We start from the raw sequence: 14,618 nt of genomic DNA, 5'->3' as shown, positions 1-14,618 counted from the left end.
TGTTGGAGAAGACTCTTGAGAGTCCCTTGGACTGCAAGGAGATCCAACCAGTCCATCCTAAAGGAGATCAGTCCCGGGTGTTCACTGGAAGGACTGATGCTGAAGCTGAAACTCCAATACTTTGGCCATCTGATGCGAAGAGCTCACACATTGGAAAAGACCCTGATGCTGAGAAAGATTGAGGGTAGGAGGAGAAGGGGACAACAGAGGATGAGATGGTTGGATGGCATCACTGACTCAATGGACATGAGTCTGGGTAAATTCCGGGAGTTGGTGATGGACAGAGAGGCCTGGCATGCTGCAGTCCATGGGGTCTGCCTCATATTACCTGCATCATAGGTTTATTGTGAGGCTCAAATGTGATCTTGTGCTTCCTAAGCTATAATAAAATAACTATATTTTCAAAAGTATTATGCTACTGAAATTCTAATACTGAAATATGTTGGCAGTGGGTTCAAGGCAGATATCATATGATGGCTGGAAGATTAGCAAGATTTTGCTGGGAAGAAAAAGGGAAAAAAATATTATTTATTATAGCTTAGGAAACACAAGATCACATTTGAGCCTCACAATAAACCTATCATGCAGGTAATATGAGGCTCTGAGAGATTAACTCATTGAAGTAAAGTTATTAAGTGATCAAGACAGAACAGGTCTTCTAGTTAGAAGAATTCCAAGTCTGGGACCTATCCACTGTACACCACCATCAGAATGCACTGTGAAGGGAAAGTAGCCTTGACAACAATATCAAAATCTGAACTGTTTCCTCAAAACTAGGCTAAAGATTCTCCAGTGACTAAACTCAGTTGCAGCCAAATTAACTGCTGCTCCGTAAGTCAATCAGTACAGTACATGGACTTTGTTAGGGATATGCACTTCTGAAATATTTCTCCCTTAGTCTGAAGCTCAAAACTTTTCTCTTCAGATGTCACTGTTTTACAGTAATAACAAGATGTGGCTTTTGGGTGAAATGGAAGACAGGTATTTCTGCCATGGAAGACCTGAGTCACTCACAGCAAAGGTTACCACAATTAACAATATCTCCCTCACAACAACAGCAACAGATGAGTCAACTAAACATTAGCTAAGAACCTGTTACTGCTTTCTAAAAGGAACTCTGTCTAACTGTAGAGCTCTGTAACACATGCTCTTCTAATCAGATACGTAATCCTGAAGTAAAGTAAGATCATACTTTGAAAGAGTTTTAAACACTGATAAAGAGTTGCCACAAAGATAGAAATGTTTACTAAAGATATTCTAATCACCCAATCATTTCATTCTCACTCTAAAATTGAAAAAAACAAAACAAAAACACCTCACTGCTAAAAGTATCAGGGAAATAACTTAATTCTGGCTGAAGAGGGATGAATTTTAAAAGCTACAGGTAGAAATTTGAAAAAGGTACTTTTTCTTAACAAAACATTTCAGGCATCCCAAAAGGCAAAGCAAATACCCATGTTCCACCCAGTAGCCGCTTAAGCAATAAAACATTACAGATGCAACTGAAGCCCAGTCTGACTCCTCCCAGATTCCTTCCTCCTTTCGTTCTCCCTAGAAGTTACACTGTATCTTGAATGTGGTTTGTCTTTCCCACATATATGATGAATCCATAAATGATATAGTAACAATTTTTTTTTTCATGTTTATTTTCACAACATTAATATAAACTTAATTTTATATATTTTTTTGAATTCACAATGCATGATTCAAAAATACAAAAAGATATACAGTGACATGTCCTCCTACAACCTAGTTCCCCTCCCCTGAACATGTGTAATCTTCAGTTTCTACTGCAACGCAGTTTCATGTGTATCTTTAAGGAAACACTGTATACAGATGCACACAGTTACATTTAAGATACTTCAATTTGCCCCTGCTATTTATACACAAATGGTAGGTATGCTATACACTTTGTTTATTATCCCTTTATTTTTTTTTCTCTTAAAAATACACCTTGGAAATTGTTCCCTATCTTATATAAAGTCTTTTTTTTTTTTTTTTCCTTAATGTTTGCAAGGTATATACCACTGTATGGGTAAACCATAATTTAACTACTGTCCTACGTACTAGCAAGGTTACTTCCAATCTTTTGTATTGACAAACAATATGGCAATGAATAACTCATTATTCCATATACCTATAGGATAAATTCCTAGAAGTTGAATTGCCAGGTTAACTTTATAAATATTGTCACTCTATAGAGGTGGTACCGATCTGTATTCCTGTCAGCAATGTATGAATGTTTTTTCATGTTTTTAAACTTTATATGAATAACATGACTGGACATATTCTTCAACTTCTGTTTTTGTGGCCTAAACTTATATACTTGAGATTCACCCATGTTGATATATATAGCTCTAATTCATACCTAGACTTCTTTACTTAAAACTTCTTATGTGATTCAAAGAGAACAGTCACCTATTTACCTAAACTTTCAGTTTCATGTATAAAATACTCATCAACTTAATAAACAGATTATATATATAAAAACTCATTTGGCAAAGATTACCCACCCTACTGAAGAAGTATCTTCTCTTAGAAAATGAGGAAAAACTGCCACTTATATTTACTGCAATAATAACTCTATTCATCCATGCTTTTATAAATGTTCTTCCTGGGAGAAGAGGGGAGTAGACCCACAAGGGAGTGGAGACCAACCCCTTGACAATCAAGGGGTCAGAAAAAAGGTATCTTGGAAACAATAAGATAATTCAAGCATAATTCCAAACTAACCCTAGTTGTCTAAAGTTTCCCCTCAAAATGTTCCCATTAAATTACCAAAGGATTTTTTAAACCTTAACAAGAAACAAAATAATGCCTATGAATCTGCAGTCCTCCCCATCAACTCAATAAGTTTTCTATAAGATAGAATATCATATTGGGAATGATATGATATCACATCTTCTATTAGACTCTTTTCTATGTTAAATTTACCGGTGTGTATGACTAAAAAGCTGTATCTCCTCCAAACTGCATCCTTTGAAATATGTGGCTAATCATATAATTTGTAAGAATTCCGGTCAAATTCTTGGCTACCCTAAGTTAACATGTCACCACCATCGTGGCTATTTCTGCGTGCTCACCAAGCATCTAGGTCCCCCTTTTGTTCTTCCAAAAAAACCGGTTTCTGTGCAGGTGTCCTCCCTATCCCCCTGTACTATTCAAGTACTTCAGAAGATGCCCTGCCACACATACATCCGAGAGGGGGCGCTCTTCCTTCAAGGGTAATGCCATCTGCCCTATAGGAACACAAGCCTAAGCCAATTAGCACATAATAACCCTGGCCAGACGGACTGACTGAGTCAGTGACTCCTGAGGGCGATGCTGGGGCTTCCTCGCCCTGGACACAGAACCACAGAAAAGACGTTCTTGGCTAGGCTGTGTTAAATTTTCTATTATTTGGGGGCAGGAAGCATTTCAACTGTTTAACAACTTTTAAAAGACTGTGATTGCTTCCATGTCCTGGCTATTATAAACAGTGCTGCGATGAACATTGGGGTGCAACCTAGATGCCCATCAGCAGATGAATGGATAAGGAAGCTGTGGTACATATACACCATGGAATATTACTCAGCCATTAAAAAGAATTCATTTGAACCAGTCCTAATGAGATGGATGAAGCTGGAGCCCATTATACAGAGGGAAGTAAGCCAGAAAGATAAAGAACATTACAGCATACTAACACATATATATGGAATTTAGAAAGGTGATAACGATAACCCTATATGCAAAACAGAAAAAGAGACACAGAAATACAGAACAGACTTTTGAACTTTGTGGGAGAATGTGAGGGTGGGATATTTCAAAAGAACAGCATGTATACTATCTATGGTGAAACAGATCACCAGCCCAGGTGGGATGCATGAGACAAGTGCTCTGGCCTGGTGCACTGGGAAGACCCAGAGGAATCGGGTGGAGAGGGAGGTGGGAGGGGGGATCGGGATTGGGAATACATGTAAATCCATGGCTGATTCATATCAATGTATGACAAAACCCACTGGAAAAAAAAAATAATAATAATAAAAAATAAATAAATAAAAAAATAAAAGACTGTGATTGAAGACTGACCACCATCAGTTAATGTATTTATGAACAAAGGAACCCGATCCATGAAACCTATGATCCTCTAACACTGGCCTTTCTATATTTGGAGAGATGGTTGACTCTGACAGCGGGTGTTATTTCAAGAGAGGCAGGTGTGGAGGAGGGAAGGTTAAGGAATAGAAGTCACTGGAGGGATTCCTGTCACTGCCACGTCACATATCAAACCCAGGCAATGAGGAATATCCTCTGGCTTTCCTATCTACCATCTACCGTTCCAAAAGCCACCTAGCAAATAAGAACGTTGAGACCTGACTCTACTCAGGTCTGAATTAGGAGAACAATGAGCATGCTAATCCAAGCAGAACCCGGGGTGGAGTGAAGGCATCAAAGCTGTCATTACGATCTGGGGGGCGATGGTGAATATTTCAGTATTTATAAACTGAAAGCAGTCTGTAATGGCTAACAAGTAAAGAAACAACATCGTCAAAAAGAAGTAACTTCAAAAGCACAGAAACATCTTACTGGCCCCCAAAACACCCACCCTAATAGCTGTAATTACCCTATTCTGGCATTTGCTTCTTACTTTCTTACATTGTTGGCCTTGCTGATTTTCTTAAGAAGGTTTAGGCAGTTGCTTCCCTGTGGGCTATACAGCAATTTTCCAGTTCTATGACTCAGAAAGAGCAAGAGAAGGAAGGGCTCTCCTCTTCCATCCCTAGATAAAATCAGAAAATGTTTATTTAGCTCTGATAGAGCAAGGCTCAGTTAGTTAATTCACTGTACTTTCACAAACTATTTTCACAAACTTTCACAAACTATTTTCTCTTTCAAATATTGACCAAGAGCTTATTATATGCAAGTCACAGGCTATTCTTTATTCAAAGCCAATGCATAATAATTTTTATCAGTTCCATACTTCCTTCCTCTACATTCCTAATAGCAGAGTCATCTATTTCAAAGAAAAAAATGTTTATGCCTCACAAAATTTGCAATTAAACTCTTTGTGCCAGAATTGGTGACTTGAAGGGCAAGTTTGTTATTTCCAAAATACTGTACTGAAACACAACAGAAAGCGATTCCACTTTTCTTTAAAAAAGAAAAAATTTCAAATGAATTAAAATATAAATATCTTGTGAAAATGAACGGAAGCGAATTGCATCAATGAAGAAACACTATCCGGAGGAAAAATCTGCCTACCGGGTTTGGTAATTAAGAAACACCAAGGACACGGGGTGTGCATTCAGACCATAAACCATAGATCGCAAATACATATAGGACCAATTTATAATCATTAACCGCTCCGAAAAATATCAGTGATCCTTTCCGACGAGACGGCCTTTTTTTTTTTTTTTAATAAATTCTGTAAACTACCTCCAAAGCAACCTTACTTCGGTGGGGGGAGACACATTTCACACCTGTCAGCCAGCTAGGGCAAGTAAGGCAACAGTCTCCTAAAGAGGACGGAAATACGGACAGTGACGGCCAGGGAGGCGATGGGCTGGCCCTGATCCGAGGGACCACAGCCGGGTAGAATAGGAGGCCGCCTCTCTCGGGTTCCCGGCCGAGACCCCGGCTCCCGCACCCAGCAAAGGGAGCACTCAGCGCTGCCCGCGACTGTCGGGCCTGGGAAAGTTAGCGCCTCCGCATCCCCGCCCCTCGCACGGACGAGCCCCTCCGGCCGCCGCACCGTCGCCATGGCGACCAGTCCCCACCTCACCCCCACCCGCCGTGGGCAGGGGGCGGGGGGCTCCGCCGCACTCCCGCGGCGGCCTCGGGTTCTGCTCGCGCCAGAGCAGGACAGGGGCTGCGGAGCCCGGGAGACCAGGAACGCAGGGGGCGGGGGAGGATGAAGAGGTGCGAAAGGCGGAAATCTCCTGGATCCTGGGCGGGGAGCCGAGCCTTGCCCGGGGGTCCTCACCCTTCACTTTGCCGAAGGTCCCGACCCCCAGCGTGTCCCCCAGGATGTAGTGACCGATCTTCACCCGCCCGTCGTGTTTCTGCTTCTCGGCTGTCGCCATCTTTCTCCAGGAACTGAGTCTGCGCATGGCGCCGCGGGAGGGGGCGGAGGGGGCGGGCAGGGCCGCGCCGGGGGCGGGCGGGGAGGGGGTGGGGACGCGGGAGGGGAGCCGCGCCGCCGAGCCGCCGCCCTGCACCGCCCGCCGGGTCCCAGCCGCCGGCCGTCGGGCGCAGACGCTCCCCCTGGCGGGACTGGCGGGGGTCGCTGGGAGGGCCACCGGTACCCCTCTCCTCGCTCTGCATCCGCGTGGCATGGGGCGCCCGCCCACCTGCACGCGGGAGGGGGTTTCCTGGATTGCCGAGGAGGGCCGGAGACCCTCGGCTCCTTTCCTCTGGCGAAGTCTCCGCAGACAGTAGGCTCCCCTAGTTATTACTCCGGACTCGTGGGGACCGCTCTCCCGACTCCAAGAGGGAAGATGGGCTTGCTTGGGTAAGGCAGATAATGTGGCTTGTTACTAGTACAGCGTGAATTTAAATATGGCTGGAGACACCACCTTGCCAGTATTTTCTAACCTTTTCATTTTTCCGCTTCGGATGGGAATCTAGCTAGACGCCCCTGGGAGTTGTCACTTGCATCTTTGATGAAGTTTCCGCTTTCTCCACCCCACCCCCTACACGCGCTGCTCTTTTTTGAGCCAGAAAGCTGCTATGGAGCACCTCGACAGCTCCTGTAGCGCTGTCGGTCTTTCCTCCTGCTGCATACCCTCCTGAAATGTCCTCCCCACAACAAGCTCCGGTGCGAGGAGCGGGTTGGGGTAAAGGGTGAATGGATGTGTGTTCGGGAAGCAGGACATTATCCAGACATTGGATGTACAGGAGTTAGTATTTTAGATCATCAGTAAAATGTAGACTTTGAACTGAAAACAAGGCTTACAGTTGCAAATCAATCGACAAATATTTATTGTACTTTCAGTGAGTAAAAGTCTATACAAATGGGTTCATGGCATATCACAGGGGGAGTGGAGAAAGTATGCTTATTTGCAGTAGGATTTTAAGTGTGTTACGCAATTATATTCCTGCATCATGGGCAAAATTAAATGGGCAAACAAACCAGTTTATGTGGTCTCAGTTTTGCAGTGTCATAGCATTTGGACAGGTATCAATGGGCAAAGAGTTGGCCTCTTCATGAAAATAATGTTAAAAAAAAAAAAAGGAAAAGACAAAATGTTATTTTTCCTTCCCAATGAAAGTTACTCAACTGTTCTGGTTTTTATACACTTTATGAAATCAAGGTAATGTGCATTAAGCACAGCTTTGTTCCAAGCAAGGTTCTGCAGAGGAGGAAAAAAAGCCTTTGAGCTTAGAATTACATCAAATAACCAGATGACATTAACAAATAATCTTGGATAAGTCAGTTCCTACTGTAGTATTGACTGCAGTATAGTTTGAAGAGCCAAAAAGTTAAGAAATCTTTCATTACTGACATACTGGGAGGCAAGCATAGATCATTGTTGTAATGTTTCCTCTCTTGTTTCTTCACCTTTATCTGTTTGAATTTTGAGTTTCTGCAGCTCTGGCTTTTGTGATCGCTACAAAACAGAAATAGCTCTCTGGATTCTCTTAGGAAAAAACTAAAACCAAAAAAAACCCCTTTAATCCACCCCCAATAAATTACTTTAAATTTGAATCTTGTCTAGAAGTTAGCCCAGCAAGGTTCTGTGATTTCTTTTAATCTGAAAGGAAAAAAATTGCAAGGTACCTCAGCTCTGTACCAGGCCAGTTAAGCCACAGAGCATCCAGCAAGGGAGCAGTCTGAAGCTGCATTTTGCAAACCTGTTACCAGTGTCTTCATAAAACTATCAGTTCAATTTTTAGCAGAAACATCAGTTCATTTCTGCCATGGTATTATTTTAGATCATAATTCTATTTAATACATATTCATTAAATGCCATAAGTCACTTAAAAGTATTGTTAGGTAAATACAACTGATAATCGTAGATCAAAGAATTGAATAGGAACTTAGAACTCATCCACTCTTCCACAGTCTTTTTAAGCAGCTTTTTTCTTGCTGGTTTTTTTTTCTTCTCCCTTATCTGAGTTAAAAACCAAATTAAGTAAGTAGTTTCTAAGAAAGCAAATAATAAACTTCCTTTATTCCTTTGGTTTTTCTGTTTCCTTCAGTCCTTTTTAAAAAAAGTTTTTGTCACATTTCCTTCCATCTAGACACTGGGTAGACACAAATGAAAACTCATGGTCCCTACTCTGGAATAACTCATAGTTTAGGAGGGCAGTTCTCTGTATCCTCCCAACCTCACAATAAATAATATTCACAAGCTCATCTTTCTTTCAGGGTGGAAGTGAAGATAAGGTAAACTGGGACTTATGCCCAGCTTCCAGACCCATTAGTTGTACCCCTATCTCAACAAAGTATATTGGAATATGTGTGGGCAGGAGTGACTTTGTAGAAGAAACCTAGAATACAGCCTAGTTTAAGAGGAGGAGGGGAAGTAAATTGTTTTCAAACTTCAGTTCTTCCACTTCTATTAATGCAAATAAGTTACAATACATTTCGGCACTGATGAAGACTAACTGTGGTGAAGAACTGTGGTGGAGAATCTTGGGTCTCATGGGAAAACTCACTAGTTAGTTGTCAGATGCTTCCTCTTTAGTCCTTCAGATTCTAAGGGAGCTGTGTATCCTCCTAGTCTTTTCTGCTTAAGGCCATTACAGTGTTCAGTTCAGTCGTTCAGTCGTGTCCGACTCTTTGCCACCCCATTGACTGCAAAATGCCAGGCTTCCCTGTCCGTCACCAACTCCTAGAGTCTACTCAAACTCATGTCCATCACGTTGGTGATGCCATCCAACCATCTCATCCTCTGTCGTCACCTTCTCCTCCCACCTTCAATCTTTACCAGCATCAGGGTCTTTTCAAATGAGTTGGTTCTTAACATCAGGTGGCCAAAGTATTGGAGTTTCAGCTTCAACATCAGTCCTTCCAATGAACACCCAGGACTGATTTCATTTAGGATGGACTGGTTGGATCTCCTTGCAGTCCAAGGAACTCTCAAGAGTCTTCTCCAATACCACAGTTCAAAAGCATCAGTTCTTCGGTGCTCAGCTTTCTTTATAGTCCAACTCTCACATGACTACTGGAAAAGCCATAGCTTTGACTAGACAGACTTGTATTGGAAAATTGATGTCTCTGCTTTTTAATATGCTATCTAGGTTTGTCATAGCTTTTCTTCCAAGGAGCAAGCATCTTTTAATTTCTTGATTACAGTCACCATCTGCAGTGATTTTGGAGCCCAAAATAAAGTCAGTCACTGTTTCCATTGTTTACCCATCTATTTGCCATGAAGTGATGGGACCGAATGCCATGATCTTAGTTTTCTGAATGTTGAGCTTTAAGCCAACTTTTTCATTCTCCTCTTTCACTTTCATCAAGAGGCTCTTTAGTTCTTCACTTTCTGCCATAAGGCTGGTGTCATCTCCATATCTGAGGTTATTGATATTTCTCCTGGCAATCTTGATTCCAGCTTGTGCTTCATCCAGCCTGGCATTTAGCATGATGTACTCTGCATATGAGTTAAATAACCAGGGTGACAATATACAGCCTTGATTTACTCCTTTCCCGATTGGAACCAGTCTGTTGTCCCATGTCCAGTTCTTGTCGCTTCTTGACCTGCATACAGATTTCTCAGGAGGCAGGTAAGATGGTCTGATATTCCCATCTCTTTAAGAGTTTTCCACAGTTTGTTGTGATCCATGAAGTTAAAGGCTTTGGCATAGTCAATAAAGCAAAAGTAGATGTTTTTCTGGAACTCTTTTGCTTTTTCAATGATCCAGCAGATGTTGGCAATTTGATCTCTGGTTCTTTTACCTTTTCTAAAACCAGTTTGGACATCTGGAAGTTCAGAGTTTATGTACTGTTGAAGCCGGACTTGGAGAATTTTGAGCATTACTTTGCTAGCATGTGAGATGAGTGCAATTGTGCAGCAGTTTGAACATTCTTTGGCATTGCCTTTCTTTGGGATTGGAACGGAAACTGACCTTTTCCAGTCCTGTGGCCACTGCTGAGTTTTCCAAATTTGCTGGCATATTGAGTGCAGCACTTTCACAGCCTCATCTTTTAGGACTTGAAATAGCTCAACTGGAATTCCATCACCTCCCCTAGCTTTGTTCACAGTGATGCTTCCTAAGGCCCACTTGACTTCTCATTCCAGGATGTCTGGCTCTAGGTGAGTGATCACACCATCATGGTTATCTGGGTCATGAAGATCTTTTTTGGATAGTTCTTCTGTGTATTCTTTCCACCTCCTCTTAATACATTTTACACTGTACTGTCAGGGAGACAGAGCTCTTCCTTAGTGTCTATCTGTACACACGGTGGCCAGAACTGAAAGTTTCCAGTACTGTGCTATTAATACAGCCTGATATTTCCTTAATTGCAGTTACACTGTAACTAATATTCATTATTTGTTAAACAACAACTAGGTATTAGGCAAATTGACTCTGAGGACTCAGAAAACAAAGGAACCTATAATACTGCTTTTAAAATGGCCAAGCAGTGTGACAGGTGCTATAATTTTATATTTATATATATATAATATAGATATATACACACACATACACACACACACACATATATATGGTCCTAAAAGGGCTTCGTGAGAGGAGGGTATAACCTTTATCTGTGGAGGTTCACAGTCTTTTGAACTTGAATATATTTAGAGCAGCATTAAGAGGTGGTACTCTGTACTCAAAAAAAAAAAAAAAAGGGTGGCATGGGAATGAAAGAACTTGGAGAAGGCAACCCTGGTGAGAGAAAGAGGATATGCAAAATCAAAGAGGGAAGGAAGCCTTAAGACTTTTTAGAGAAGAAAAATGTTTACAGGGGACAAAATCTGGATTGATAGAGGGAATGGCTAAAAGGAATGAGAAATAGGACAAAATCCTGAGGGACTGTGCTTCGCAATGTCACCATTTTCTTACAGACAGTGGTGAGCCAAGGGAAGATGTGACACAGATGCATTTTATTTATTTTTGGCTGCACAGGGTGCCATTCAGGATCTTAGTTCTCCTGCCACCTGCAGTGGAAGTGCAGAGTCCCAACCACTGGACCACCGGGAAGTCTCAAAGTAGATGCATTTGAGAAATAAATACATTCTTTACCAAAGGAATTGATAGCTTTGGGTGCAAAGTTTGCCCAGGAAGGCAAACTGGGTGACTTAGAGTCAGGTGCAAAGTGCAAACTTTGCCCTATGTACTCTTTTTGGCTTTAAACCTCAAGCACGTATTAAGAGTTGGAAAAAAAACAACCATTAGGAAAAAAAGTTTTTGACTCTGCCATTAGTATGGAAGATAGACTGCAGAAGAGCAAGACGAAAGTGTGGTAAAATGAGACTTGCAATCATCTAGTGAGAAAATGATAACATGGGCACCATATATGTAAAGGAAAAACTCAAGACCTATTTAGATATGCAATTAGCAAGGTACAGAGAGTCCACACTAACCTCCCAGGTTTCTGGAGAGGTTCACAAGTGGGTGGGGAATGGAGGTTCAACGGAAACAATAAATTCTGTCTCTAACATCAAGGCATCTGAGAGACAGTCACAAAAGGTATCCAGAAATATACTGGTAACACAGGTCCACTAGCCCACCCCAGTACTCTTGCCTGGAAAGTCCCATGGATGGAGGAGCCTGGTAGGCTGCAGTCCATGGGGTCATTAAGAGTAGGACACGACTGAGCGACTTCACTTTCACTTTTCACTTTCATGCATTGGAGAAGGAAATGGCAACCCACTCCAGTGTTCTTGCTTGGAGAATCCCAGGGATTCTCCCATGGATGGAGGAGCCTGGTGGGCTGCCATCTATGGGGTCGCACAGAGTTGGACACGACTGAAGTGACCTAGCAGCAGCAGCAGCAGCCGAAAGAAAGGTCAGTCTAGAGATACAGATTGGGTGTCCTCATCAAACAAATGGCAGAGTAGGGCAGGGAATTTGGGCACGATCTCTCCAAGTTGTGGAGTTAAGGGACCCAAGGACAGGACACTTACTTAGAAAACATGAATACTTAAGAAGATCCAGAAGCAATATGAGCCTGTGAAAGAAATAAGGAAAAAATAGTCATAAAATTAGACATTCTCCAGGAAATTAGTGATTAAAATTGTTTGTGGATAATTGTCCCCCTGTTTATCTAGGGTAGATGATTCCCAATTCCTGGTTTGAAATATTTTTAGGTTAAAATGTTTGCAACCCCCTCTCGATGATGAATTTTAACCTTCAATCACCCGTGTTGAAATAGGCCCAGAGCTGTTTTCTAGAGAAAATCTTGGTACTGTTCACAAGGACCCCCTCGGTCTATCTCTAGGTAACTGTGCTTGCTTAGTCCTGGATGGGTTCCTTACTTTTAATAAAAAGATGTCAACCCTGCCCACCACTCAGTTGATTCACTGAGTATCAGGCATGTGGATATGTCCATGATCAGTAGCACAAAGAATAGTCATTCACCAAAACAATGTAACTCCAAACTCTTTGCTGCCCTGTTCTTATCAGTTAAGGGAAATAATGGCCTGGATCATTGCGTGAAGAGTAGACTGATCATCTAAACTGTGCCCTTGGATCAGCTGATACTATCAGAGAGAGAAATCACTGGACTGTTTCTGGTCACTGTTAAGATTTGTTTTTACTAAGTTTGGTAATAAAAGGGGTTGATGACAGGTGGATGCCTTGAATAGGTTAATAATTGGGCTATTTATACTAGTAATTTGGTCTCCTTCAAAACAGCATTCTTGAAAAATTGATTCAGTATTTGAGTGGAAAGGCAGAGAAAGAGGACAGCTGGAGTGATGTCCCAGGAAACAAGGACCCTGTGGTTACCAGACCCTAACTTTTTAGGCAACAGCTCACAGGCCGGCTAAGCATGCATTTTTTGGGGTGGGGAGGATGTTTCATTTGCTTATAGTAGTATGGACTCATGAATACTTATTTTTTATACACCAAGTTATAATCTGATACACCTTCATTTCATTGCTCAGATTGTTCCAGCTTTGGTTATTGGGTGCCCTTTTAATTGGCTCCTGTATCCCTTTAATATGCCTCCATCAATGTAGTTTTTATTCTTTTTTTGTCACTTTGACACTACAAGCTGCTCAACTTGTCCTGTCCTGGTCCTAGGATCAGTCATTTCTTGAAGGTGTCCTTGTTACTTTTATTGGAGAGTGATATTAGAAACCAAAATTTGCTGTTTGGAGTATAATTGCTTCTGGAGTTTGGGTAAACTCTGGGAGCAGGCGATGGACAGGGAGGCCTGGCATGCTATAGTCCATGGGGTCGCAAAGAGTCGGACATGACTGAGTGACTGAATTGAGACTCTCTCAACTGACAGAGCAAAGAAATATATGTGTGTATTCTAACTAATAAATATACCCATATCTCTATTTCTCTGTGTAGAATCACCCCTATCTATATTAAGCTAAACATGACTTCATACTGATCCATACAAACAACTCTTAATTTGTTGCTGCATAGATTATTCTAGCCTTTCCCTTTGCTTATCTGTAAACTCCTGCTCCAACACTGAGAAACCTAGCTTTCATTTTCTAATATCCATTTACCTAATTGCTCAGTTTGAGTTTACATTTATGGAAGTGTCAGAATTATTAACCTTACCCCTGTGGATAACAATTTTATCAATTGAATCCAGTGCTTGTGTGCAGTTCATTTTGTCTTTAGTTTTATAGACTTCACTCATTTTCAAGTCTTAGCCCCTGGACCACCAGGGAAGTCCCTTCCAGATGGTAATTTTGAACCTTACCGTTTCCTTAGATAATCACCTATTTCTTCCACCCTCTTCAGTGAGGTGGTTTCATATGTGTATAATACACATAGATTATGTTGTCACAATCTGCATTCCATCCTCAGGTTCCCCTATTAATTGCCTCCAATTCACCCTGTTGGTGAGAGAGGAGTTCCCTCCCTAGGGCTATTATAGGAGTAGGCAAGCAACTCCTGACACAGGACAGATGATATCAACATCAGTCTGTGGTCATATATACTTGTAGCCATAGATACCACAATACCACTCAGGGCCACAGGGAAGTCACACTCAAGAAGAGAAGAAACAAGAGGCTATGGGAGGCAGATTTGTGGTACCAAGAGGGCGCGGTGCCCCCCCCCCCCATTCCTGTGAAGAATATGATTATTTGATTTGAATATGGGTTGAATAATTCCACAAGTTGGCAGGGAACTGAAACCCACTTTTCAGGGACTAGCACTGACCGTGCCTGGTCCCTTCAATAAGGAAAGCTAGAGATTTCGCTAGAGGAACTAATTTATGGGAAGACTGAGAAGGACATACAGCCAAGCCATTCTAGGCCCTCCGAGTTTTACCAAGTGATAAACATGACTATTAAGGCAATACATAATATTGACCCTTAATATTAGGTCATATACTACAACTTCCCAAGTAAATCTGCGTACATTAACATTCACTCTGGGACTTTCTGGGTGGTCCAGTGGTTAAGAATCTGCCTGCCAAGGCAGGAGACACAGGTTCCATCCTTGAACTGGGAAGATCTCACATGCTGCAGGGCAACAAAGCCCATGTGCCACAACTA

At 41.9% G+C, this 14,618-nt stretch overlaps 1 protein-coding gene across 4 annotated transcripts in view; it reads right to left on the bottom strand.

The window, feature by feature from the left end:
• PRKAA1 (protein kinase AMP-activated catalytic subunit alpha 1) overlaps nt 1–6,273 on the bottom strand; it is a 28,081-nt gene extending 21,808 nt beyond the window's left edge. For 2 of the 4 annotated variants that reach the window (XM_043488414.1, XM_043488416.1), the window contains exons 1-2: nt 5,963–6,072; nt 4,636–4,759 (exon numbers count right to left, since the gene is read on the bottom strand). Coding sequence is in view for 1 of the 4 variants with exons in the window: in XM_043488413.1 (XP_043344348.1) it covers nt 5,963–6,089 (127 nt within the window). In the remaining 3 variants the exon portion in view is untranslated. Of the gene's footprint in view, nt 1–4,627; nt 4,760–5,962 lie in introns of all 4 variants that reach the window. The other 2 variants (XM_043488415.1, XM_043488413.1) reach the window with 2 other exon arrangements.
• Nucleotides 6,274–14,618: the final 8,345 nt, after the last annotated feature.

Source organism: Cervus canadensis, chromosome 16 (genome assembly GCF_019320065.1).
Source record: "Cervus canadensis isolate Bull #8, Minnesota chromosome 16, ASM1932006v1, whole genome shotgun sequence".
NCBI classification, from domain to species: domain Eukaryota; kingdom Metazoa; phylum Chordata; class Mammalia; order Artiodactyla; family Cervidae; genus Cervus; species Cervus canadensis.
The sequence above is the reverse complement of the archived record's forward strand: the minus strand, read 5'-3'. Positions and strand labels throughout refer to the sequence as shown.